Genomic DNA, 26,133 nt, shown 5'->3' on the forward strand with positions numbered 1-26,133 from the left:
TAATCCGACAAATATTGTACTAGACGAACGATTACTACAGTTGCGTCAGATCGAATTTTAGATCAATATTTGAGGATTTGTAATATAAAAATTTAAATCCCTTACTGACTTTTCGACGCCTAGGGCGGATTCCTGCAGTAAGGTTAATAGAATTTAGCAATCTTTGACTATTTCTTATTGACTTTTCGACGCAGATGCGGATTCCTGCAATAGGGTTTAAGTTAAAAATTATTAAAAATCTTCTTATTGACTTTTCAACGCCTAGGGCGGATTCCTGCAATAAGAGTACACGAAATTTCGACGTTCGAATATTCGCGGACCGTAAGTTTTATGAACCGACTAGCCCTGAGCTATGGGTGCTCAGGCTTTTTATAAACTTTGATTGGTAATTTGATGGGGAATTTATAATCATTGTCATTGGTGGAAAGTGACGACAGTTTATTATTTATTCGTTAAACCTATTGCAGGTGTCTTCCCACTATTCTTTGCCGCATAAAAAGGTGAAAAAGCTGACGCTGCGTTTTCGCGCGCTTTGCAAAGAGGAGCTCAGAAATAATTATTTTAAATAATTATAAAAATAAAAAAAAAATTATTTGGACATAACATTATCAATTAATTAACTCAATATACTTCATAATTCATCAAAAATTTTTGAATTCAACATTATTTCGAATTAATAACAAAACAAAATTTACAATAAAACAGAATTAATTATGATTATAATCAAAAAAGATAAATTATAATCAAAAAAGAAAAAAATAATCGTATCTCCATTACATCCACGGAAATTTTATCCGTATCTCTATTACACCCACGGAAATTTTATCCGTATTTCTAACTATTGCCGTTTAGAGACACGGATTCCTTCCGTGGATGGTGCCAAAAGCAGCACGGATTTATTTACGGAAATATCTAGGGATATTTTTAAAGTCACGGAAATTTTCCGATTGAAGGAAAATGCATCCGTATCTCCAATACATCCACGGAAATTTTATCCGTATCTCCATTACATCCACGGAAATTTTATCCGTATTTCTAACTATTTCCGTATTGCCGCTTAGAGACACGGATTTCTTCCGTGGATGGTGCCAATAGCAGCAGCGCTTAAAAATATAGGACGATATATGTTTTTTCAAGTAGAGTCATTTATTTTTTTGAATCGAGACTACATTTTTTTTAAGTCAAGAAAAAAAATCATCAATGGGAGAATTTTATGTCTTCCGTAAAGTAAATATTTGCATGATTCAAGAAAAGTTATTTTATTAAGTTAAGATTATAATTTATTTAAATCAAAATTAAAATTTTCTCATTACAATAGACCGTTGTCTTGAGTCGATAATTTAGTTTTCTCAAACTGAGAGTAAATGTTCTTCTGCCACGCAAAAAAAGTTCTTGGTTTGAGATGTTGATATATATTGTGACAATTTACTATACTCACCAACCAGGACAGAAAAGTATCTTGATTTGATAGTTTTTTTACTTGGTTGGAAACACAATAAATTTGACTTAAAGTAAATATTCTTGAATCAAGATTATTTAACTTGAATTAAAATTTATTTATTCTCGACACAATATTTTTATAATATTAGTCGAAGAAAATGTTCTCGGATTAAAAAACCCAATTACTCAGCCCAAGAATAAAAAAATGAAGGCAAAAATTATCTTGGGCCAAGTCAATTTTTTTTTCTGTGTAGAAAAAGAGATAAAATTTTCACCCGAATCTAAAAGGGTTGGGTTCAAAAGTGGTCGACTTGGCGTGAAATGCCCCATATATATATGCTAAAAACTAATGATGAGAACAATTATATGCTATAGATAATAACCCTAACATTAAGCCTTGATGTACATTGTCAGTTTTACCGTCTTGCATTTGAACCTTTCGAAATAAGAACCAACAGTGAGTTTTTAAGTTAGCTCATAGGATTAATTAATTCTAGAATTCGATGATGAATAAATACTTGATACGAATGTAAATCATAAGTAATAATAGCAAAACGTTGTGACTATACTATTATTTATCGTTGTGACGGATAAAAACAAAGAACAGAACTTTATAAGGTTAAAATAAAAAACTGGATTCTTTAATTGATATTGATGTACGATTTATTTTAGTATAAGAACATTACAGGTATGTAGTAAAAACCGAGAATTTATTTACAATATTTGATAAATACTTAATTTTATTGACTATTCTTTACATATCAGAATCTCCATGTTCCTTGGATACCAACGTGAGGTTGGACATCTCTTCCGGGAACCTTTAGCGCACCACCTGAAGCGCTTATTTGCCCATTTTTGCCTTCATAGATGTTATGCTGGTAGTCTAAATTCCAACTAGGACGACGTTCTGGTCCATCCAAAGGCTTCGTGTGTTAAAAGACAATAGATCCTTGAGGTTCTGGGGAACGACGGAATCTCCAGGTTCCTTGGATGCCAACGTGGGGTTGAACATCTCTTCCGGGAACCTTTAGCGCACCACCTGAAGCGCTTATTTGCCCATTTTTGCCTTCATAGATGTTATGCTGGTAGTCTAAATTCCAACTTGGACGACGTTCTGGTCCATCCAAAGGCTTCGTGTGTTGAAAGACAATAGATCCTTGAGGTTCTGGGGAACGACGGAATCTCCAGGTTCCTTGGATGCCAACGTGAGGTTCAACACCTCTTCCGGGAAGTTTTTGCGCACCACCTGAAGCGCTTATTTGGCCATTTTTGCCTTCATAGATGTTATGCTGGTAGTCTAAATTCCAACTTGGACGACGTTCTGGTCCATCCAAAGGCTTCGTGTGTTGAAAGACAATAGATCCTTGAGGTTCTGGGGAACGACGGAATCTCCAGGTTCCTTGGATGCCAACGTGAGGTTCAACACCTCTTCCGGGAAGTTTTTGCGCACCACCTGAAGCGCTTATTTGGCCATTTTTGCCTTCATAGATGTTATGCTGGTAGTCTAAATTCCAACTAGGACGACGTTCTGGTCCATCCAAAGGCTTCGTGTGTTAAAAGACAATAGATCCTTGAGGTTCTGGGGAACGACGGAATCTCCAGGTTCCTTGGATGCCAACGTGGGGTTGAACATCTCTTCCGGGAACCTTTAGCGCACCACCTGAAGCGCTTATTTGCCCATTTTTGCCTTCATAGATGTTATGCTGGTAGTCTAAATTCCAACTTGGACGACGTTCTGGTCCATCCAAAGGCTTCGTGTGTTGAAAGACAATAGATCCTTGAGGTTCTGGGGAACGACGGAATCTCCAGGTTCCTTGGATGCCAACGTGAGGTTCAACACCTCTTCCGGGAAGTTTTTGCGCACCACCTGAAGCGCTTATTTGGCCATTTTTGCCTTCATAGATGTTATGCTGGTAGTCTAAATTCCAACTTGGACGACGTTCTGGTCCATCCAAAGGCTTCGTGTGTTGAAAGACAATAGATCCTTGAGGTTCTGGGGAACGACGGAATCTCCAGGTTCCTTGGATGCCAACGTGAGGTTCAACACCTCTTCCGGGAAGTTTTTGCGCACCACCTGAAGCGCTTATTTGGCCATTTTTGCCTTCATAGATGTTATGCTGGTAGTCTAAATTCCAACTTGGACGACGTTCTGGTCCATCCAAAGGCTTCGTGTGTTGAAAGACAATAGATCCTTGAGGTTCTGGGGAACGACGGAATCTCCAGGTTCCTTGGATGCCAACGTGGGGTTGAACATCTCTTCCGGGAAGCTTTAGCGCACCACCTGCAGCGCTTATTTGCCCATTTTTGCCTTCATAGATATTGTGCTGGTAGTCTAAATTCCAACTTGGACGACGTTCTGGTCCATCCAAAGGCTTCGTGTGTTAAAAGACAATAGATCCTTGAGGTTCTGGGGAACGACGGAATCTCCAGGTTCCTTGGATGCCAACGTGAGGTTGAACATCTCTTCCGGGAAGCTTTAGCGCACCACCTGCAGCGCTTATTTGGCCATTTTTGCCTTCATAGATGTTATGCTGGTAGTCTAAATTCCAACTTGGACGACGTTCTGGTCCATTCAAAGGCTTTGTGTGTTGAAAGACAATAGATCCTTGAGGTTCAGGTGATCGACGGAATCTCCATGATCCTTGGATACCAACATGAGGTTGAACATCTCTTCCGGGAAGCTTTAGCGCACCACCTGAAGCACTTATTTGGGCATTTTTACCTTCATAGATGTTATGCTGGTAGTCTAAATTCCAACTTGGACGACGTTCTGGTCCATCCAAAGGCTTCGTGTGTTGAAAGACAATAGATCCTTGAGGATCAGCCGAGCGACTGTATCGTGGAGGGTTCGATGGCAATTTAGGACGATTCTTTGATAAGAAAAAGTTTTTGTTACTATCATTATTCGATTTTTAGAGTATCCATTCTAATACATTTTTTTCTAATTTCAAATTTGTTACTTACTATGTATGGTGCAGGTTGATGACCGTCTCTGATCCCAGGATGACTTAGGACAAGTGCCAAAGTACCCAGAAACCAAATTAAAACAGCTTTCATTTTCGAAGTTATATTTGTATTATACTTATTTCGAATCAAATAATATTAGATGAGCTAAGAAGTCGTTGACAAACTGTGATCCTTCCATCGACTCGGGTTGTTTTTATACTTCATTTTATTACTTTGAATTATATCAGGGGAATCACTTTAAACATGTTCAGATGTCAAGCTCTATAAAAATCATAGTGGAGTGGGAACCCCGCTGAGGAGCTGACAGTAAGGAATCCCCTTTTCTTCTATTGCAGTTTCGTATCGTGTGAGTGAGTATGTGCGTTGTCTTGTTTATGACTCACTTATCGCAGAGCAACTGTCTGTAGGTCAATGATACGTAGTTATAAGTCATGCATCTCTCGGATATCTTTATTACATACACTAACATTTTTTAAACTTTTCGTTAAAAAAAAACTTGATGCGTAATGTGTTGGGGTATAATCGATTCTAATACCTATTTTAATTCTCAAGTTGTTGTTCTTATTATTTTTCAGGTTCTCTCATTCTTTTAATCTCTGATATTTTTTTTATTTCGAGATGATATTTACATGTTTGGTTGTGTGTGAATATAAATATTTCTATTTTCGAAAAAATGACTGATGATAATAATTTGTGATAGAGTGGAAAGATTTTTTTTACTTAAATTTTTAGCGATTTTAGTTAAAATTTGATAGTTGTTGATATATATATATATATATATATATATGTATATATTAGAGTGCTCCTTAGCAGGAATTGTTTCAAATTTCTTTGCTTCTAGTGGCACAAATGCTTCTAAATTGATAGAAAAAATTCTCTGACAATTTGAGCTCTTAATATTAACTCTATGATAGTCCACATTCCAATCAAAGTATTTTATGGAAATAACATGAAAAAAATTTCTTTTGTTCTTTAAAGTTTTATAACTCGGGGACAACTAAATCTACAATAATGAAACATCCATATATTCGTACGGAGAATGTAACACTCTACAAAAAAGGTCTTGTATGATTTATCATCGAGTCCATTGGTTCAAAAGTTTTCGAGCCAAAAGTTTAATTTTTGTACAATTGTCAATATTATTAACTATTTTTATAAGATGTACGTATCATTTAAATAATTCTGTCAGTTGCCTAGTAATGTAGAAGTAAATTTAAACTGCAAATAACATAAAAAAAGTATAAATATATATCAAGTATAGTGAAGATGCAAAACATATCATAAAAAAACTATGGATCTCCAGACAACCAGTTTGTGATAAGAAGTATACCAATAAAAGAACATACGCATGCACAAAACTACGATACGAAGCTGACATCACAGAATCGGGGATTCCTCACTGTCTGCGCTATATTGACGGAGTTCCCACTCCCCTACTATTTTTTGTTCTATCTCACATTTCAACTAGTGTAAGGTGATTCCCCTTACACCAAACAATTCTTTGATATGGAGTATATAAACTATTCATTCGGATCGTTCAATCACAGTTCTTCAACTTCTTCTAAAAACGTTTGAAACTCTTAAATTATTATAATAACGGTGAATATATAGTTTTCAAGATGAAAACTACTTTTATTTGGCTGGCCGCTACTTTGGCAATCGTCTCAAGTGAACCTGGGATTCATAATAAGGATGGTCATCAACCCGCTCCATACATAGTAAGTCATAAATTCACGATTACCGAAAAAACTACTGCGATGAATACTTTGAATCACCTCTAATACTTATAACACAATAATGATATTTCAATTATAGAATCGTCCTAAATTCCCATCGAACCCTCCACGCTACAGTCGCTCGGCTGATCCTCAAGGATCTATTGTATTTCAACACACAAAGCCTTTGGATGGACCAGAGCGTCGTCCAAGTTGGAATTTAGACTACCAGCACAATATCTATGAAGGCAAAAATGGTCAAATTAGTGCTGCAGGTGGTGCGTTAAAACTTCCCGGAAGAGATGTTCAACCCCACGTTGGCATCCAAGGAACCTGGAGATTCCGTCGTTCCCCAGAACCTCAAGGATCTATTGTCTTTCAACACACAAAGCCTTTGGATGGACCAGAGCGTCGTCCAAGTTGGAATTTAGACTACCAGCACAATATCTATGAAGGCAAAAATGGTCAAATTAGTGCTGCAGGTGGTGCGTTAAAACTTCCCGGAAGAGATGTTCAACCCCACGTTGGCATCCAAGGAACCTGGAGATTCCGTCGTTCCCCAGAACCTCAAGGATCTATTGTCTTTCAACACACAAAGCCTTTGGATGGACCAGAGCGTCGTCCAAGTTGGAATTTAGACTACCAGCACAATATCTATGAAGGCAAAAATGGTCAAATTAGTGCTGCAGGTGGTGCGTTAAAACTTCCCGGAAGAGATGTTCAACCCCACGTTGGCATCCAAGGAACCTGGAGATTCCGTCGTTCCCCAGAACCTCAAGGATCTATTGTCTTTCAACACACAAAGCCTTTGGATGGACCAGAACGTCGTCCAAGTTGGAATTTAGACTACCAGCATAACATCTATGAAGGTAAAAATGGTCAAATAAGTGCTGCAGGTGGTGCGCTAAAGCTTCCCGGAAGAGATGTTCAACCCCACGTTGGCATCCAAGGAACCTGGAGATTCCGTCGTTCCCCAGAACCTCAAGGATCTATTGTCTTTCAACACACGAAGCCTTTGGATGGACCAGAACGTCGTCCTAGTTGGAATTTAGACTACCAGCATAACATCTATGAAGGTAAAAATGGTCAAATAAGTGCTGCAGGTGGTGCGCTAAAGCTTCCCGGAAGAGATGTTCAACCCCACGTTGGCATCCAAGGAACCTGGAGATTCCGTCGTTCCCCAGAACCTCAAGGATCTATTGTCTTTCAACACACGAAGCCTTTGGATGGACCAGAACGTCGTCCTAGTTGGAATTTAGACTACCAGCATAACATCTATGAAGGCAAAAATGGTCAAATTAGTGCTGCAGGTGGTGCGCAAAAACTTCCTGGAAGAGATGTTGAACCTCACTTTGGCATCCAAGGAACCTGGAGATTCTAATTATATTGAAAACTTATTTATATTCAATATTTATTAAAAATTGTACATAAATTTTGTCTTTTTCTCATACACACTAAAATAAACAATAAATTTTATTCGTATTTTCATTCATTAGTATTCAACGCTTCAGACATGAACAGACATGAACAGGCATGGACAGGTGTCATCAGGCCTGATCATGTCTAATTTCAGGCCTAATCATACATGAACAGGCATGATCAGGTCTAATTTCCGGCCTAATCATACATGAACAGGTATGATCAGGTCTAATTTCGGCCTGATCATACATGAACAGGCATGGTCAGGTCTGATCATTTTTTCCCGGGATAACCAGTCAGGTTCCAATCTTTCCGTGTGAAGTAGACATCCGATACCAGTATAGTGGCACGACTGTCTGATGATATTACGTTTGCATATGAAGTCTTCCCAGTGAGCAAGTCACCGTCAAGAATCGGGGAAAATTTTCGGTTTATAATGTCAATGTGTAGTAACGGCTCGAGATTAGACACGTTTTTTTAGAGTGGGGTCAAAAACCGACGGTAACTTACTTTCGGGGAGGATTTTGTCTAAATTTTGCCACTATTTTAATTTTATAATTTGTGCTTTTATTATTGATTTATTATTCGTCATACATCTTAATTAATTAGAATAATTCATAATATCTTCTTGAAAATTAAAGTTACTTCAATTCTGATCATTAATTAAATCAATAATTTCTTGTATCACATAATCAACAATAAGAATGTTCATTTTTCGTTGGTGATTAAAAAAATTATAAATTACAATTCTATGATTCATTGGGTTAACACATTCATTTTTATCTTCATGGTAATAACCACCGTACTTAGCTACACCATGTGAATAATAGTTATGATCATAAACACTCAAATCATACACATAACATGAATACATATTAAGTTCATCATATGTTGTAATTGTTTTAAATCGTTTCCATCTATAGTCAATATCACCGTCGATATCAAAACCTCCGTATCCATTGTATGGTACTGTAATATCATTTGATAATAAACATTTCGATTTAATCCAATTAACACAATTTTTAAAATGTATATCGTCCGTTAGTAATAATATTTTACCGCGTAATTCACCAAGAGTGCTATCTAATGACCAATATTTAACAAGACGTTGTCCACCAACATAATCAGTACAATAATTGTCTAATAAGCCACAGTAATTATTATGAGGATCATAATTAAAATCATTATTACCATGATAATCCGTATTTATTATCATAACAACGAACTCTCCTGGATATAATTTTAAAAATGCATTAATGTCATACATCAAATCAGTAAATGTACTATTCAAAGGTACACCACGTGAATAGATATCAAAATAGTTTAAGTTAATCCTCAATGTGATATCGAAGCCACGGACTCCGTACGTCAATTGTTCGGTAATATTTAACTCTTGCTTACGTAACTTCAAGTCTGCGGTTGAATATGTCATCGATTGATGGGTTCCAATTAATGATATTTCATTAATACAACGTGTGTCTGGTAAAGTTGATAATACATTTGTACGTTTTTCGTAATTTTTATACTTGTATTCTTCACATTGAGGTTTTGCGGGCGAATTCGGACATGCCAGTACAGCGATTATGTTTATTACAATTATTTTTATTAAATAATTAGTTAATATGAACATTTTTATATATTCTTTTAACACTTTTGTGTCACTATTTTTGGGGTTAATTTAAAATTTTTGTATTGCTGACGATGAGAGAGAGAAGACTTAATAAATTTTTTCGTTGCCATAAAAGAAACAAAATGTATTTTTAAACTGATCACTAGGCTAGAGTGAAAAAAAATTGGTTCAATCAAAATTAGTCTCGATAAATTTATTTATTTTTTTTTTTTTTATTGCTTTATAACAAATAAAAATTTATTACATCTATCAACCTATTTTTATAATTTTGTTTTTTTATCTTTATTTTTCTTTTCATTAACAGTTTATTTATAAAACATGAAAAAATAATGTAAAGAATCCAAAAAAAGCATCCACCAAAATTTATCAGAATAGTTTCAACAAAAATATTTAATAAACTTTACATAACATTACAATCATAAGTTTAATTAGATTTTATAGAAATCTACTCTCTTAAAATGAACCAGTGAAATTTCACTGATTTTCCAGTGAAATTCACTGATTCAACCAGTGGACTAAGATAATCGCTTGGCTCACCGGTTAAACCAGTGATACGCCGGTGTACTACATAAATATAAACACAATAGGTTAGATTAATTTTATTTTATTATAAACGTTTATTTATAAACAAAGTGAAGTCAAACAAAAAGAGTCTTAATAACAATTATATTTAATTAAAAATTATTTAGTAATAAAATAAATAAAATTTATTAGGATTTATAAAAATTGAATTTGTTTCCATTTTCAATGGGCTTTTTATATTGTTCAATTTTAAAATTATGTCATTCATTTTTGAGGTTAGCTCCAAGCTATTGAAATTACTCCAAAGTTATTTATTTTTAAACTCTGTAAAAATTGTGTCATATAATTATTATTGTTATGTAAAAGTTAGTTAAAATATTACATGAAGATAATCAATAAATATAACTTATTTATTGACATAATAAAACACTTAAATATACTCATGTACAGAATGCTGCTGTACCCGCGCGCTTACACATTTTTAGTTCACTGGTTGAAACCAGTGAGCGCGACGTTCACTGATTCAACCAGTGAACTTCACTGGTTGAATCAGTGGAATTTCACTGGTTCATTCTAAGAGAGTAACTCCATAGATTAAAATTTACAGTAAAAATTACAATCTATTACAGGAATGGTTTCCGTATACCGAAGGTTTTCTGACGCAACTTTGTATCTAAAAAACTACTACTTTTCAGGAGAGACAAAAAAACGTTTTATAATGAACTTTTGGCTTCTTTTTTTTATTAATTCTTTTTACAAATCAAAACAGGAGTGAAATTATTGAAAAATTTTATTTTTCGTCGCAATTTATTTCTTTCTTCCACATGGACACAAACTAAGAATATATTGTTATTTTATAATATACTTAGCAATGGTAAAGATGATCAACTCTATCGCTACACATGTGTTTCGTAGTGACATTAATAAATGGATAAACAAATTATTATTACTACGAGTAAATTTAAGTTACAGTGGAACAAAAATAATATTATTAGGTAAGATGAAATTAAAAAAATTAAAATATATGATAAGAATACGTTAATGAAAGTCCCACTAATAAATATGTGTTGATAATTCCGCATTTAATATTTGTGTATCATCATGATGATGCATCCGCTATAACTTCGATGAGGGTAAACTGTTTCTGCCTTTTTATTTCCTCGACACGACTTTTGATCACAATCCAAAAATGAATATTGATACCTACAAAAAAGTCACATAAAAATATATGATTGTCTATAATTGAAATTAAACAAACCAACAAGTAGTTTTGAATAAAGTGAGAAATTGAGCAGCGTCAAATATCCCCAGTTTAGAAAATCTCATGGAATCCAATGGATATTCTCATAAATTCCAATACAGATTTTATAAGAATGCCCGGGTCAAAAAATTAGATCTGTTTTAAAATAAATGATAAATTCAAATGTTTTTCCTTTAATTGAAGTTTATAAATCGTATTTATTTTATATAAGAATTTAATCTGTTTTTGCCCGTACTATTCCTTATCCAGGCTAATATCAGACTTATTTTCGTATGATATTTAGTCTGTTTTAAATCGCGTTTAGATTAAAAACAGACTTTTTTATTATAATTATTGGTCTGTGTTCAATTGTTTTTAAGGACAAATACAGGACTTTTTATAAATATAAATAATAATAATAATAATAATCTAGATTTATTAATTTATTTTAATTTTCTTGGTATTTAAAACATGCTAATGCGCTTCCATAATTAGATGTCACACGGAGAAAAATGTTGGCTCGAAACCTACCAATTTTTACAATGCTTTCGACTAGACTTGAAACAGGGAGTAAAGCATCCAAAAAATTATCGTGCTCTTACAAAAAATGATTATACTGTATCACATTACTTATTACGCGCGAGAAACTTATCGATGAGCTTCAATATCAATTACTTCCATACATTATAATAATTTTGATGCAGCATAATAGTTTTTTATAAGAGCATAATAATTTTTTGGATACTTTACTTTCTGTTTCAAGTTTGGTCGACAGCATAATAAAAATTGGTAGATTTCGAGCCAACATTTTTCTCCGTAGCACAAGAATTTTGATGTTTTCTTATGCCAAAATATTTTCAATTTTATCCAGTAAATAAGAGAAAATTTTTGACATTTTAAGAGTTGATTTATCACTTTTATTCAATAAAAAAATTATTCAATGAAGACAACTAAAAAATTAAGCTGTCAAATTTTCATTAACTGCCGACATTTTAAAACAAAAGATAGTAAATCAATAGTAAATAAAACATAATCAATTCTGCAACTTAATATTTTTTCATAAATATTGCCCATAAATAAAAATTTTATAAGTCCATGATTTAATCTAGTTTTGTCCTTGTAAATTTTCAGAACTAAAATTTTTTAAAGTTCACGAATTAATCTAATTTAGTCTGCTCGTAACGCGTTTGTTTTTTAAAGTAGCAGGTCAAAAACAGCTTAAAATTTTCATAAAAGATCAAAATCAGATCAAAGAGTCGAATCAGACTAAAATCAGGTCAAATTTTCAAGTCCGGGTGGATCAAAAACAGATTAAAATTTTTATCGAAGTTCAATAACAGACCAAGTAGTCCAAATACAGTCCAGTTAGACTAAAATCAGATCAAATTTTTCGACCCGGGTGAATGAACTATGAGAAGTGCTATAGTTTAGTATGGGCCTTACACACGGCTATATGAATCTATCGGATTTTTTAAGCAGGCCTAAACCATCAAAATCGGAGTAATTGTTCAAAAGATATCGCTGTTGAAAGAATTTCAAAAAAGTGTTTTTTTTTTCTAATTAATTAAAAAATCGCAAAATATTGATTCTAATAACTTTTTAGCGTGAGAGGCTGAAAAACTTCTTCGAACGCCGCCTCAAACATCAAAATCAGTTGATTAGTTCGAAGGATATCGACAATGAAACATTTTAGAAATAACAATTTACTTCATTTTTTTCGGATAACGCACATTGTAATTCTTTATATGTTCCAAAATTTATACCAGCCTTTTGGCTTCATAATGTTTGATGACATATACATGAATTATTGCAATCCGTTCGTTAGATTAAATAATATCATCAAAATTTTAAAATAATCACTATTTCTGACGTTTTTTCTGAATGTTTAATATATTAACTTACTAGTTTAATTCAAAGTTCTCGTAACTCTTCCTATCAATTATTGCTATAAATTACTGTTCAAAATCATTTAATTTATCAAGCATAATCGTAAACAAAATTTGAAAAAACAATCATTATTGATTATTTTAAATTTCTCGAATTCTCGGAGGTGATTTAATAATTTATCACAAATAAGTCTTACAGTCACCATGTAAATAATAAATTATTTAATCAGGTATGCAAGATGATGACATTTAGAAACACTGAACATGCAGTATAAAACGAGTAGATACTAAAGATAAGTTGAGAATAGGAAACATAGGCGGCGTTAGTTTCACAAGACAAACAAAAGAAGCGATGGGATTCAAAACAAAAATCCCCTCGAACAAATAATTTTATCTATATTTTGTGGAAAAAAGTTTTAAAATATACTCTGAACAAACGCCTTAAAAATATTTAACAACACCATCGGGATTTCTAATTAATAAAGATAAAATTTATGAAAATATTATAAGAATAATAAATTACAAATAAATTTTCGAACAGAGAACTTCTATAGTAGTTACTTCCACGGCAGAAACTCAAGTTTGTACGAATTTCCCCGAAACTCATAAATTAAATTGAAATTGTTCGAATTATTAATCAAAAACTGTTAAAATTAGTGTGCATTGAAGTTTGACGATGAATATCTTTTAAATGGTTAATTTAATCGACTAATTATAAGAGATCATTTTTGTAGAGCAGTAAATTTCCTATAAAGCCATGAGGTGTGCGTATCATAATAATTTTTTTTGACGAGTTATAAAATTCATAAGAAAAAAGAAATCTGCCTGAAAATAATCAAACTTCAACCTTTAATAACTTTTGAACGGTGAGGTTCACAAAAAAATTGAAAGAGACCTTCTTGTAGAGAATTCAATTTCCTATTAATATACGAGACGAGATATTTTTCCAAATAGTAAATACCGAGATATAAATTTTTTTTTCTAATAATAAGGAAAAAATAAAAAACTGAGAAGCGGAGGACTTTTTTATTAAAATTAAGAGCTTATACTTGGAGAGACTTTTTTTGAGGTGTCTACCACCCTATTTTTCAGAGTACAAAATGAAAAAAAAAAAATAGTCGATTTTTTTGGCCCACCCTAATATGTATTGTATCTATGAAATAATAATCTAACTACACGGAAAAAAAATTCTACCAAAATTTACGATGTTAACATCGCAATCTCGGACTAGACTTTTATTAATGTCAATTTTTAGATGTTTTATTTCAAAATTTATTGTGTGGGTTATATTGTTTACTATTTAACATCGTAATTTTAACAAAGACTTTTAGGATTAAAAATTACTGCAAAAATTACAATTTAACATCGTAAAAAAAAATAAATAAAAATTACACTAACAACTATAGTTATTCGTACATTTAATATTTCTATTTACTTTTTAACAAAATAAATATTACAGTGCTGCCTCTGTTATAATACGATGGAAGCTATAAAAAGTACGATGTTACATCGTACTTTTTAAATAGTAACTTGGTCCTCCGCAAGTCGTTTATATGGATCTTAAAAACTACATATAGAGTAGGCCCTTCAGTGGCCGAGTGGTCCAAGGCGTCGGACACTTCGCACTCGAAAGGACTCGGGTTCGAATCCAACTGCCGAACGATTATTATTTTAATCTTTTATTTAAAATTTCTCTTCAAATTTTACGATGTTACATCGTAATTTATATTAAAGAGCTTAAGACTTCGTATTATTTGTCTGAAGTATTATTTCTTAAATAAAATTTCCAACCCTACATCGTAAAAATTACGATGTGAAAAGTCTAGTCCACCAATACAATAATTAATAGGACAAATTGCGATGTTAGCATTGTAAATTTAACTAGAATTTTTTTTCCGTGTATGTGAATATATATTCTGTTAATCAGCAACATACTTAGCCATACTCCAGCAAGCCATCCTCCATACCACAAAAGTTTCAAATTGTGTTTTCCGGGATGTAAAATGCAAGACATCACATAATAAAGCAAAAATAGTATTGTTATCGAAATTTCCATGAAATGGACAACTAAGTGCGGCCACATTAGTTGATGTATCTTCTGGAAGTAAAAAATTATTTTATATTATAGTCGTCCCGATGAAGGCTTGGGATTTTTCTCCCACCAGTTCTTTCCCCCACCAATATAAAATTAAAATGAGCGCATGCGACGTTTAAATGTGCGCATGTGCAAAGCCACCAAAACCAACATTTAAAGGGTGGGAGAAGAAATCACGGTGGGAAAAAAATCCCAAGCTTTCGTCAGTTCGTCGGGATGACTATATCTTCAATGAAATATTTTATGCACTGCTTATTTCAGCTCCTAACCTTTACATTTTTCTCGTTAGAAATCCTACTGATCCGATTGAGACCAATAGAATCTCTATTCTTTACCCATAAAATCTCATTTAATCAGAAATCCATCGAGACTTTATTGTTCTCTATAGAATTCAATCGAAACTTTCAATCAGTTTATGAAAAAGTTAATGAAAAAAAAAAAAATATAAATTAAAGAGCATTTAGATTTTCAGCATTTTTTTTTAATTCCTCGCCGGAGGCCGTCACGGACGAATAAATTAATGAAATTAGGGGTCGCGAATCGTGTTCGAAACATATAACTGTTTGATTTGTAATTTGAATAAAAAAAAGTCCGAATTTCGGTCATTTTAAAAAAATTTGAATTATACGACTTTTTCAATTATACGATTTAAGTCTGAAAATTTTAATCAGCTTTCAAACATTCAATTTGTGTTTAATAGGGAGCTTCGATTCGAAAGTAAACAAAATTAATTGTATCGTAAACTCGTGTCTGAACTCTATTTATCTCTGGCAAAAATTTGGATTGCCGGAATAAATTCCACCATTTTCAAGTCGTTCATAAGAAAGTTTTCAAAGTATTATTTACTTATTACATGATTAAAAATTTTACGAATGATTCGTTAAGCTTTTAATAATTTGTTAAAGTTCCTAATGATTCGTTAAGTTTCTAATAATTCGAAAATTTACAAATCGATCGAAAAAGTCGAAGTTCTAATCAATTAGTTCGATCCCAATTAAAAAAATTCCAAAATACTCGAATAGTCGTGATTTCAAACTATTCGCACACTTATAATAAAAATACATTTAAAAACTATTGCAAATCTTGGTTAGTTAAAAATAAAAATAAAATTTTAAGTAAAAAAAAAAAAGAAAACTTTTTCTTACCCGATCTGAACCAATCATCATGATTATTGCTGCTACATATTTAATAACAATGAATGTAGATATGCTATTTATTCTGTTGATATAGTCAGCACAAAATGGAAGTATGGAGTCGAATAGTTCACAGAAATCTAACTGTTGACGATATGCAATAACTACATAAAGTACGAATTTCAAAAATATCTGAAAATTATTGTATCTTATTTATGTAATTTTGTTTACAACTGTTTAAATAAATAACAAAACGTGAAATCCTTGATCCTCTTTTTGGAATAAAATGAACTATTATATCAATATATACTAGACCGGTTCAAAAAAATCGACTATTTTTTTTTTTTCAAAACCCAGTGAAATATCTTCCTGGTCATGAAAAAAGAAGCCTGTGGAAGCAGGAGCTCTTAATATCAATTTTGAAAGGTCGCTCATCGTAAATTTCTATTTTACGTTTAAATAACATGGGAAAAAAAAATTTTTATTTTTTTATTTTTCTAGCTCGGCATTTGCACGTCATATAAATGAGTCCATAGCATATTCTTGTAGAAAATTTAATGCTCTACAAAAAAGGTTTCCTATCATTTTTTGATAAATCGATCCATTCGGGAGTTATCGGAGCTGGAAGTCAAGTCTATAATAAATTTTCAGATCTTTTTACTTTTCCAGCAAAACTATCAGACTTATCAAAAAATGTCATAAGATCTTTTTTATAGACAATTTTATTTCCTACAAATTATTTTTCATAAAGTTCTTTGAAATTCCGCATTGTTTTCTAGTTATTTTCATTTTAATCTTAAGTTCTTAGAATAGAGTAGAAGACTATTATTTTTACGAGCTTGGCATTAAAATGAAAATAACTAGAAAACAATGCGGTATTTCAAAAAATTTTATGAAAAATAATTTGTAGGGAATAAAATTGTCTATAAAAAAGATCTTATGACATTTTTTGATAAGTCTGATAGTTTTGCTGGAAAAGTAAAAAGATCTGGAAATTTATTATAGATTTGACTTCCAGCTCCGATAACTTTCGAATGGATCGATTTATCAAAAAACGATAAGAGACCTTTTTTGTAGAGCGTTAAATTCTCTACAAGAATATGCTATGGACTCATTTATATGACGTGCAAATGCCGAGCTAGAAAAATAAAAAAGTAAAATTTTTTTTTTCCCATGTTATTTAAACGTAAAATAGAAATTTACGATGAGCGACCTTTCAAAATTGATATTAAGAGCTCCCGTTTCCACAGGCTTCTTTTTTCGTGACTAGGAAGATATTTCACTGCGGGTTTTGAAAAAAAAAAATAGTCGATTTTTTTGAACCGGTCTAATATATACGCTAATATTTTCTTAGAACTCTGATAATTAACGTTGATCACTTACAATATTGAGTATTCCAATTAGTAATGATGCTGTAGACAAACCGAAACAACAACAATGATTAACGGTTTTCATTTTCAAAATTTATAAATGAAATTAAGATGCTTAATAATCACAACTTCTGAGTCTACTATCAGTAAATTAAAAAATAGTATGTATCGTGTTTCAATTTAAATTTCTGTTATACTGCAGTGCTGGCAGAAAAGAGAATGACTAACTAATAAAGTGACTGAGTTTTCTGTAGACTCAACACTTCTCTTGTATGGTGTTTGTTACGGTTATATTCATGTGTGTATATGTTATTGGTAGTAAAACTTCACAATGGCATACCAGGCTCCCAACCAATCCGATAGGGAGGATATCTAATAAGTTTGCAACAAAGAAAAAAAAATCAACACTTATTTAAAAATATCCGAGCCGATTTAAACTGTAAAAACTTTCTACTACCAATAAAACAATTATACACGGAAAGAATTTTTTGATAAAAATTACTCTGTAATTTCGAGTAATCCTGGGCCGTTGCAAAAAATTGGTATTTTTTGTTTTAAATTTAATATTTTTTGTTCAAATATTAACGTTGCTAGACCATGTTTTACTCTACTACTGAGTAATTTTTTAAAAGTCTTATATTTAATCGATTATTGTGAATATCTCATCTTAATCTATTAATTTTTACTCCATGCGGTTAATTTTTACTCCCCAATATACACGGAAAGAAAATTATGGCAGCGGTTCCCATAATTTTGTGAAATTTTTTCCTATACCATAATAGGAATTACGACCATAAATTATGGGAGCGGTTCCTATAATTATAGGAATGTTTCCCATAATTATAGGAATAGTTCCTATAATTATGGGAATGATACCTATAACACTATAGGAATGGTTCCTATAAATATAGGAATGGTTCCTATAATTTATAGGAATACTTTCTATAATATTATGGGAATCATTCCTATAATTTATGGGAATGGTTCCTATAATTTATAGGAACCATTCCCATAAATTATAGGAACCATTCCCATAATATTATGGAAATGGTTCCTATAATATTATGGGAATGGTTCCTATAATATTATGGGAATGGTTCCTATAATAATATGGGAATGATTCCCATATTATTATGGGAATGGTTCCTATACCATTATGGGAATCATTCCCATAATATTATGGGAATAGTTCCCATACTATTATAGGAACCATTCCTATAATATTATGGGAATGGTTCCCATATTATCATGAAAAAATTAATTTAAAGAAGTGCGGTAATCACTTCTACAATACACAGAAATATTATTAAACATGAAAACAAAAATTCAAACATTGAAAAAAAAATCGTATATGGCAAAAAAACATTAAAATTTTTAACAAGAATTTTTTGTCAGCACAAAACATTCAAAAAAATTCAAATTTTGGAGAATTTCTACACTATTGTGCAAAAAAAAAAATTTAATGATATTATAGGGATGGTTCCCATAACATTATGGGAATAGATCCCATAATTTTATAGGAATAGTTCCTATACCAATATGGGAACCATTCCCATAATATTATGGGAACCATTCTCGTAATGGTATGGGAACCATTCCCATATCATTATGGGAACTATTCCCATAATAGTATGGGAACTATTCTCATACTATTATGGGGATGGTTCCCATAATATATGGGAACCATCCCTATAGTAGTATAGGTACTATTCCCATACCATTATGGGCACCATTCCCATAATGCATAGCAAAACTTCCCATAATTTTCTTTCCGTGTACCATTCTTTTAAACCCATTAACTTTTTGATGAAAAACTGCCTATAACTCGAATAAATTTTCTAATCTATGGAAGTAATTTTTACTCTAAACTGCAGAGTAATATTTCAGTAGTCTCCGTTAATCTTCGGTTAATATCGGCTTCAATTAAATGTCTTTTATTTTGCTCGCGCCAACTTACATGTTACGCACACAAACGTAGGCTTGGAAAAAAAGACGATCTCTGTATCTCTCTATAACTTAATATTTATTTTAAAATTAAAAAAAAATTTGTATCTTTTCTTTTTCCCCACAATAAGAGTAATTTTTTTTTTTATTATTTTTCAAAATATTTATTTTAAGTCATATTCTAAGGCAATTAGATGGTTTTAGATTTTTTATGAAAATTTCAGCCTATTAATTGTAATTTTTATTGTAATTCAATATAAATTTTATAAATTGAATCATCAACTTTTTATCATAACCTACGAGTAAAAATTGAATTAGAGAGAATTTATTTAGACAGCCGCTAGGTGTAATTTTTACTCGCAATTGTGAGTAAAAATTAATCTGATTGATTTTTTCTCACTGAAAGAGTAAAATTTCGTAATTCGACAGTAAAAAGTCGTAATGGCCCAAGATTACTCGATTTAGAATAATTTTTAGAATAAATAACATGGCAATATTCATACGAAAATTCTTTCCGTGTACAAATTAAGATATTAATTGATTCACTATTTTTTAGTTTTGTGTCGAGAAATTTTTTCTAGTTCTAAAAAAATGTTTTTCTTTAATTCATAATGCAAAATATTATGATACTAAAGTTAAGAGACAATTAACGATTTTTGGATTTTTTTTACAACAAATCAATGATGAAAAAAAAAAACTAAAAATAAGCAGGTGTAGAAAATTTAAAAATCTATAGGTGCGATTTTTAAAAATATTTTTTTTATAATTTATCATTTTGAAAAAAAAAACAAAAATTATTAGACGTCGGCTTACGTCAGTATCATAAAAAATTTCTTGCAACTAGAAATCTTTTTTTCTGTGTAGACCAAAAATTATTTCAGAAATGAGGCGAATAAGTTTAAGCCTAAATGTTACTAAAACTTATTACTCTCTAATCCAATAAGAAGTGTTCAAAAATTAAATATATTTAGCTTTAAAAATCTTTTGGACATTTTATTTAAAAAATATTCTTTGTGTTTCATTCGTTGAGAACTCATGTTGATTTATGTAAGCACTGGATTATAATGGACCCATACCAGGAAATATAGCGATAACTTTGTGTAGTTCATATTTCACGCCTGAGGCGCGTTTTAATTTTTACTACTTTTTTATACCCACATAAGTGTCGCTTATTTTAGGCACATTATTTTTTTAACTAAGTTCTTTTTGACGAATGTATTTTTAACTTCCCGCTAAGAAAATTGCAAATTTTCAAAAAAAGGAAGTTATTGGTTTCGGTCCGATTTTCGAAAATCGAGTTTTCATCAGATGTCGACGTTTTGAGATCCTAGGAAACTATTCTGACTATTCCCGGGTGGACGTCCGTGTGTGTGTGTGTATGTGTGTAAGTGTGTGTGTGAACGGATGAACCGATTTGAACGTACTTGGTGGCGATCGAAAGAGCTCACCAAAACTTACTCTTGATTAGATTTTGGGGTAAATTGGTCATATAGTTTACAAGTTATACAAAGAATAAGAATTAAAAATTTTTTTTATTTTGGTCTTTTATTGATTTCTCAGAAACGACTTATACGATCAACTTCAAAATTTTATCAGCTCTAGAACTCAATAAAATACGCCGATTGCCGCCGCAACCATCAAAATCGGTCAATTCATTCCTGAGATATCGTGGAAGAAAGAAATGCTAAAATCGGTTTTTTTTTAAATCAATGGCAGACTAAAGTATTTTCGAGCTCGAAGAGCTCGAAAATGTATCCACAACAATGTTTTCGAGCTCAAGAAGCTCGAAAACAGCGGGAGGTTTTGGGGCTGGCCCGCAGGGTTAACCGATAGACAGATTTTTTTTTTACAACACCGAGTGCTAGGTCTATATTTCCTATGGGATTTCTATGGGATTTCTCTGGGATTTCCAGAGAATTCAACTGGCGATAATTCTATCTTTCGAAGAGCTCGAAAATGTAGCTACGACTAAATTTTCGAGCTCAAGGAGCTCGAAACCAGCGGGAAATTTTAGGGCTGGTCCGCAGGGTCAACCGATAGACAGATTTTTTTTTTTTCGTAATTCGCCAATATTTTCAAGTCTGCTTGATCGAATGATCTGAAATTTTCAGGAAAGTTGAGGGCCAACAAGCTCTTTCGATTGTCACCTCAACCATCCAAATCGATTCATTAGTTAATAAGTTACAAAGAGTTTACACATACATACACACACACATACACACACACACACACACACACACACACACACACACACACACACACACACACACATACATACACTCGGACATCATTCCGGAAATAGTCAGAATAGCTTCCTAGGACCTCAAAACGTCGACGTCTGATGAAAACTCGACTTTCGAAAATCGTCGATTTTCTTAGCAGGAACTTAAAAAAAAACTAAAATTCCGTGACATTACACATTATTATAAAATTTATTATTTTACTTATTAAATTTTTATAATAAAGTTATAACAAACCTGATTGCTGCAGTATGACATTTGAAGTAAGAAATACAAATTGGGGACCCTATAATAACATAGATATACCGTAATTAGACCCTCCAGGAATTTCTTGATGGTCCTCTTCAATAATATAGGAATTTCCATCAAATATTTGATTTCGATAATTAGATAAAGTATCGACACTGTTGATCTTTGATACATATTTTATCTGTAATAAATTTAATGAACAAAAAAACATTTGAATTAGGAAAGTCGGGGCACAAAAAGACATTGGATGATTTTCACATCTTTGTGACAGTCGAAATAGTTATTGGGGTAACTAGTAGGGTAAGTGATTCATAATGTGTCAGCACTATGCGTTTAGTACGAGTCGTAGGTGCGCAGGCACGAGCGAAGCGAGGCGACGGATTATGACTTACCCTAGGTGGTGCGCCCATAATTTCATTCAACTCATGTTGCGCTATTCACGTTTTATTAATCGCCTAAAAAGCGAAGTCCCAATATTTGTTTAGTGACATGGTGAAACAAACATTGGGCATCACAATCTTGGCTACTCAATGGGTAACAACAGGGAGTTGTAATTTCCCAATATTTAGTAAGAGCTCGAAAAATAGTTACGTTTATTTTCATTACGTCACAATGGCCGGCATTGTAGACATATTCATTGCGTTTTGACAAATGATTTTTTACCAGTCGGTAAACGGCCATTTAGGGTTCGGATTTAAGACATAATAAAACGTTAATAGCGCGCATGAGTTGAATAAAGATCATTTATCCATCAACCTTTTTTCGAAAAAATATCATTTTTAATTTTTTGATTCAACTATGAGTCTGTTCCCGAACTATAAATATTTTATCCTCTTCCTGGGTCTCATCCAACTCCGAAGTTTTTGTGGCAATAGAACAGATTATTTATCCTTCAGTTGTTCTTTCGGAAAAATGTAATTTTTAGCTTTATTATCTAACTGAGTTCGTCCCATACAGGAGCTGCCAGAGTTGAACAACGGGCCCCTACTTGGCCCAGCACTGGGGAACCTAGCTTTGGCACACCTATATTGGCCCAGGCTTGGGCCAGGACTGGGTAACCTAGCCGTGGCTATCCAATGGCAAGCCAGGCTTGGGCCAGGACTGGGTAACCTAGCCTTGGCCGTCCAATGGCAACCCAGACTTGGGCCAAGGTAGAATTACCCAAGTGTGGATATACCTATGGTTTATATAAGTAGATCATATAAATGTACCAGTTCAACGTTAGTAGGTTCGTCCAGTAGCTACCGTTCGGACCCAGTAATCAGAAGGACGGCAGTTCGCGCCCAGAGTCCAGCAGAATTTCCACCGAGTTTTTTTCACATCATTTACCTCCCCTAGATAATTAAAACGTTAATGATCATGAATTCTACGAGGTTAATAATAATAAATTTTTTTAAATTAAATTTATTCGTTTCCTGGAAGCCTGGGCCAGGTCTGGCAAACAAGCATGGGCTAGGTCTGGTAACCAAGCATGGGCCAGGTCTGGCAATCAGGCTTGGCCCGAGATTATCATTCCAGACTTCTACCAAGGCTGGGCCAAGACTGGCTTACAAGCTTGGCCCAAGGTTCTACAAAGTTGGGCCAAGCCTGGGCCCGTGGTACTTTCCTCTCTGGGAAATAAGAAATCATTTACTCCCCATTCACATCGGATTAAATTCACGTTAACTCCTTAAATTTTCTTCAGAGCATAATTAGTTAATGAAAAATTTTTTTACCATAGACAATCTGAATAAGAACGATCAATATTGATACACTTATCTTCACTCATAGTAGAAACATTCAAAAATTTAATGTCTCCAGTACTAATTTTTGCAACTATAAACAAGTCACCACTAACTGAAATTATTTTAAATATTCATGCAAATAAAATTATGGAATTATTTATTAAAATTATAAAATATTTTTTCCACACAGAGAGAAAACAATGGGAATTTTTCCAATTTTACTTGGGGAAAATTCCTTTATTGGCATTGTAAATTTTACTATGTGAACATGTAAATTGTAACTTCCGAAAAAAAAAATATTTTATACGCCCTTATGGCACCTGTTAAATATAGTGGAAACCTAAACATGCAAACCTCTCAATAAGACAATTTATAGATAAATTGAGAAAAATATAGATAGCCCGAACTGGGAATCGAACCCAGACCAATTCGGTAACGCGCCGAGTGCTCTACCAGTTGAGCTATCCGGCCCTATACTATATTCCGTTCAATTTGATCTATAACTTATTAAGCCACACCGTCCTTCTTACGGTAATACACCATTTAAATATAGTGGAAACCTAAACATGCAAACCTCTCAATAAGACAATTTATAGATAAATTGAGAAAAATATAGATAGCCCGAACTGGGAATCGAACCCAGACCAATTCGGTAACGCGCCGAGTGCTCTACCAGTTGAGCTATCCGGCCCTATACTATATTCCGTTCAATTTGATCTATAACTTATTAAGCCACACCGTCCTTCTTACGGTAATACACCATTTAAATATAGTGGAAACCTAAACATGCAAACCTCTCAATAAGACAATTTATAGATAAATTGAGAAAAATATAGATAGCCCGAACTGGCACCTGTAACGCAGTATACATCAAAGATAAAAGAATAAAATGGGGTTTTTCTAATGGGACGAGAAATTCTCAATACTCAATCGAGACTAGTTTATATAGTAGTAATTAAATAATAAAATTCAAGTTCTAGTTGTTTACAAGTTAAGCAGATTATGCTCATTGCAGTAGCCTTGCTATTGCTGTGACATTTGATCACCAAACGTAGCCACGGTCACAGGATGGGTATAGTAAGATACAGAGGACAAGATTGCAAGACAATATAGAACGTTTGTCCTTCTTTGAATAATTTTACCAAAAAGGTTCTAAAGTAAGAGTACCGAGTTTGGTGCTAGTTGAACTAGTTCCAATCGATCATTCGTTGTGCGAATACAAGTTTTCCTGTCGACCGTGGATACGTTCTCGAGCCGAGTTTACCGTAGTATTTGTAAACCATTCGATCAGGTTTTATTTGAATATTATCGGTCTGTCGTGTATTACAATTTATTATAATTTCCCGCGTAACAATTATTGCATCCCACACGGAAAAAGATATATCCGGGAATATATGCCGGCAAAATAGTATACATATGACAGTACTAAAGATATAAGCTGGATATATACTATTTTGCCGGGATATACATTTTTTCGTGTGGGATTTGTTAGTACTTAGTGTATTTTGATATTTGTGCGACACTAACTTTATTATATTACTTGTCTAAGTATCGCTATTTGTGAACGATACTTTTAATATTAAATCACTGTGTTGCATAATTATTATTTGTTTATAACTGAAATAAAAATGAGTAGTATTTAATAATGAGACCAATACTTTGAATAACGTTCAAGCTGTACTGATGTTTCGACATAGATATATATAAAAATATAAATTCATTTTAAATGTTATGTGTTATACTATACATGGAAAGAAAATTATGGGAAGTTTTGCTATGCATTATGGGAATGGTTCCCATAATGGTATGGGAATAGTACCTATACTACTATAGGAATGGTTCCCAAATATTATAGGAACCATCCCCATAATAGTATGAGAATAGTTCCCATACCATTATGGGAATGGTTCCTATATTGATATAGGAATCATTCCCATACCATTATGGAAATGGTTCCCATAATATTATGGGAACCATTCCCATAATGGTATGGGAATCGTTCCCATACTATTATGGGAATGGTTCCTATATTGGTATAGGAACTATTCCTATAATATTATGGGAACTATTCCCATAATGTTATGGGAACTATTCCCATAATGTTATGGGAACCATCCCTATAATATCATTAAATTTTTTTTTTGCACAATAGTGTAGAAATTTCCCAAAATTTGAATTTTCTTGAATGTTTTGTGCTGACAAAAAATTCTTGTTAAAAATTTTAATGTTTTTTGCCAAATACGATTTTTTTTTTCAATGTTTGAATTTTTGTTTTTATGTTTAATAATATTTCTGTGTATCGTAGAAGTGATTACCGCACTTCTTTAAATTAATTTTTTCATGATAATATGGGAACCATTCCCATAATATTATAGGAATTGTTCCTACAATAGTATGGGAACTATTCCCATAATATTATGGAAATGGTTCCTATAATATTATAGAAAGTATTCCTATAAATTATAGGAACCATTCCTATAGTGTTATGGGTATCATTCCCATAATTATAGGAACTATTCCTATAATTATGGGAATCATTCCTATAATTATAGGAACCGC

The 26,133-nt window shown here is 32.6% G+C and overlaps 3 protein-coding genes across 3 annotated transcripts; 1 reads left to right on the forward strand and 2 right to left on the reverse strand.

The window, feature by feature from the left end:
- Positions 1-2,086: 2,086 nt before the first annotated feature.
- Positions 2,087-4,600, reverse strand: LOC130673465 (uncharacterized). Its single transcript, XM_057478482.1, is given in 2 exon segments — positions 2,087-4,310; positions 4,405-4,600. Coding segments are annotated over 2 exon segments (2,031 nt in total). The 5' UTR covers positions 4,498-4,600; the 3' UTR covers positions 2,087-2,372.
- Positions 4,601-5,803: 1,203 nt separating this feature from the next.
- LOC130673486 (uncharacterized) lies at positions 5,804-8,555 on the forward strand. Its single transcript, XM_057478505.1, has 2 exons — positions 5,804-6,125; positions 6,223-8,555. Exons 1-2 carry the CDS (start codon positions 6,027-6,029, stop codon positions 7,501-7,503), a joined length of 1,380 nt encoding a protein of 459 aa, XP_057334488.1. The 5' UTR covers positions 5,804-6,026; the 3' UTR covers positions 7,504-8,555.
- Positions 8,556-10,642: 2,087 nt separating this feature from the next.
- LOC130673487 (uncharacterized) lies at positions 10,643-17,641 on the reverse strand. The gene is made up of 4 exons (XM_057478506.1): positions 17,431-17,641; positions 16,060-16,239; positions 14,755-14,917; positions 10,643-10,896 (listed from the first exon to the last, which is right to left on the reverse strand). Exons 1-4 carry the CDS (start codon positions 17,500-17,502, stop codon positions 10,793-10,795), a joined length of 519 nt encoding a protein of 172 aa, XP_057334489.1. The 5' UTR covers positions 17,503-17,641; the 3' UTR covers positions 10,643-10,792.
- Positions 17,642-26,133: the final 8,492 nt, after the last annotated feature.

The sequence above is a fragment of the Microplitis mediator genome, chromosome 8 (genome assembly GCF_029852145.1).
Source record: "Microplitis mediator isolate UGA2020A chromosome 8, iyMicMedi2.1, whole genome shotgun sequence".
Classification (NCBI taxonomy): domain Eukaryota; kingdom Metazoa; phylum Arthropoda; class Insecta; order Hymenoptera; family Braconidae; genus Microplitis; species Microplitis mediator.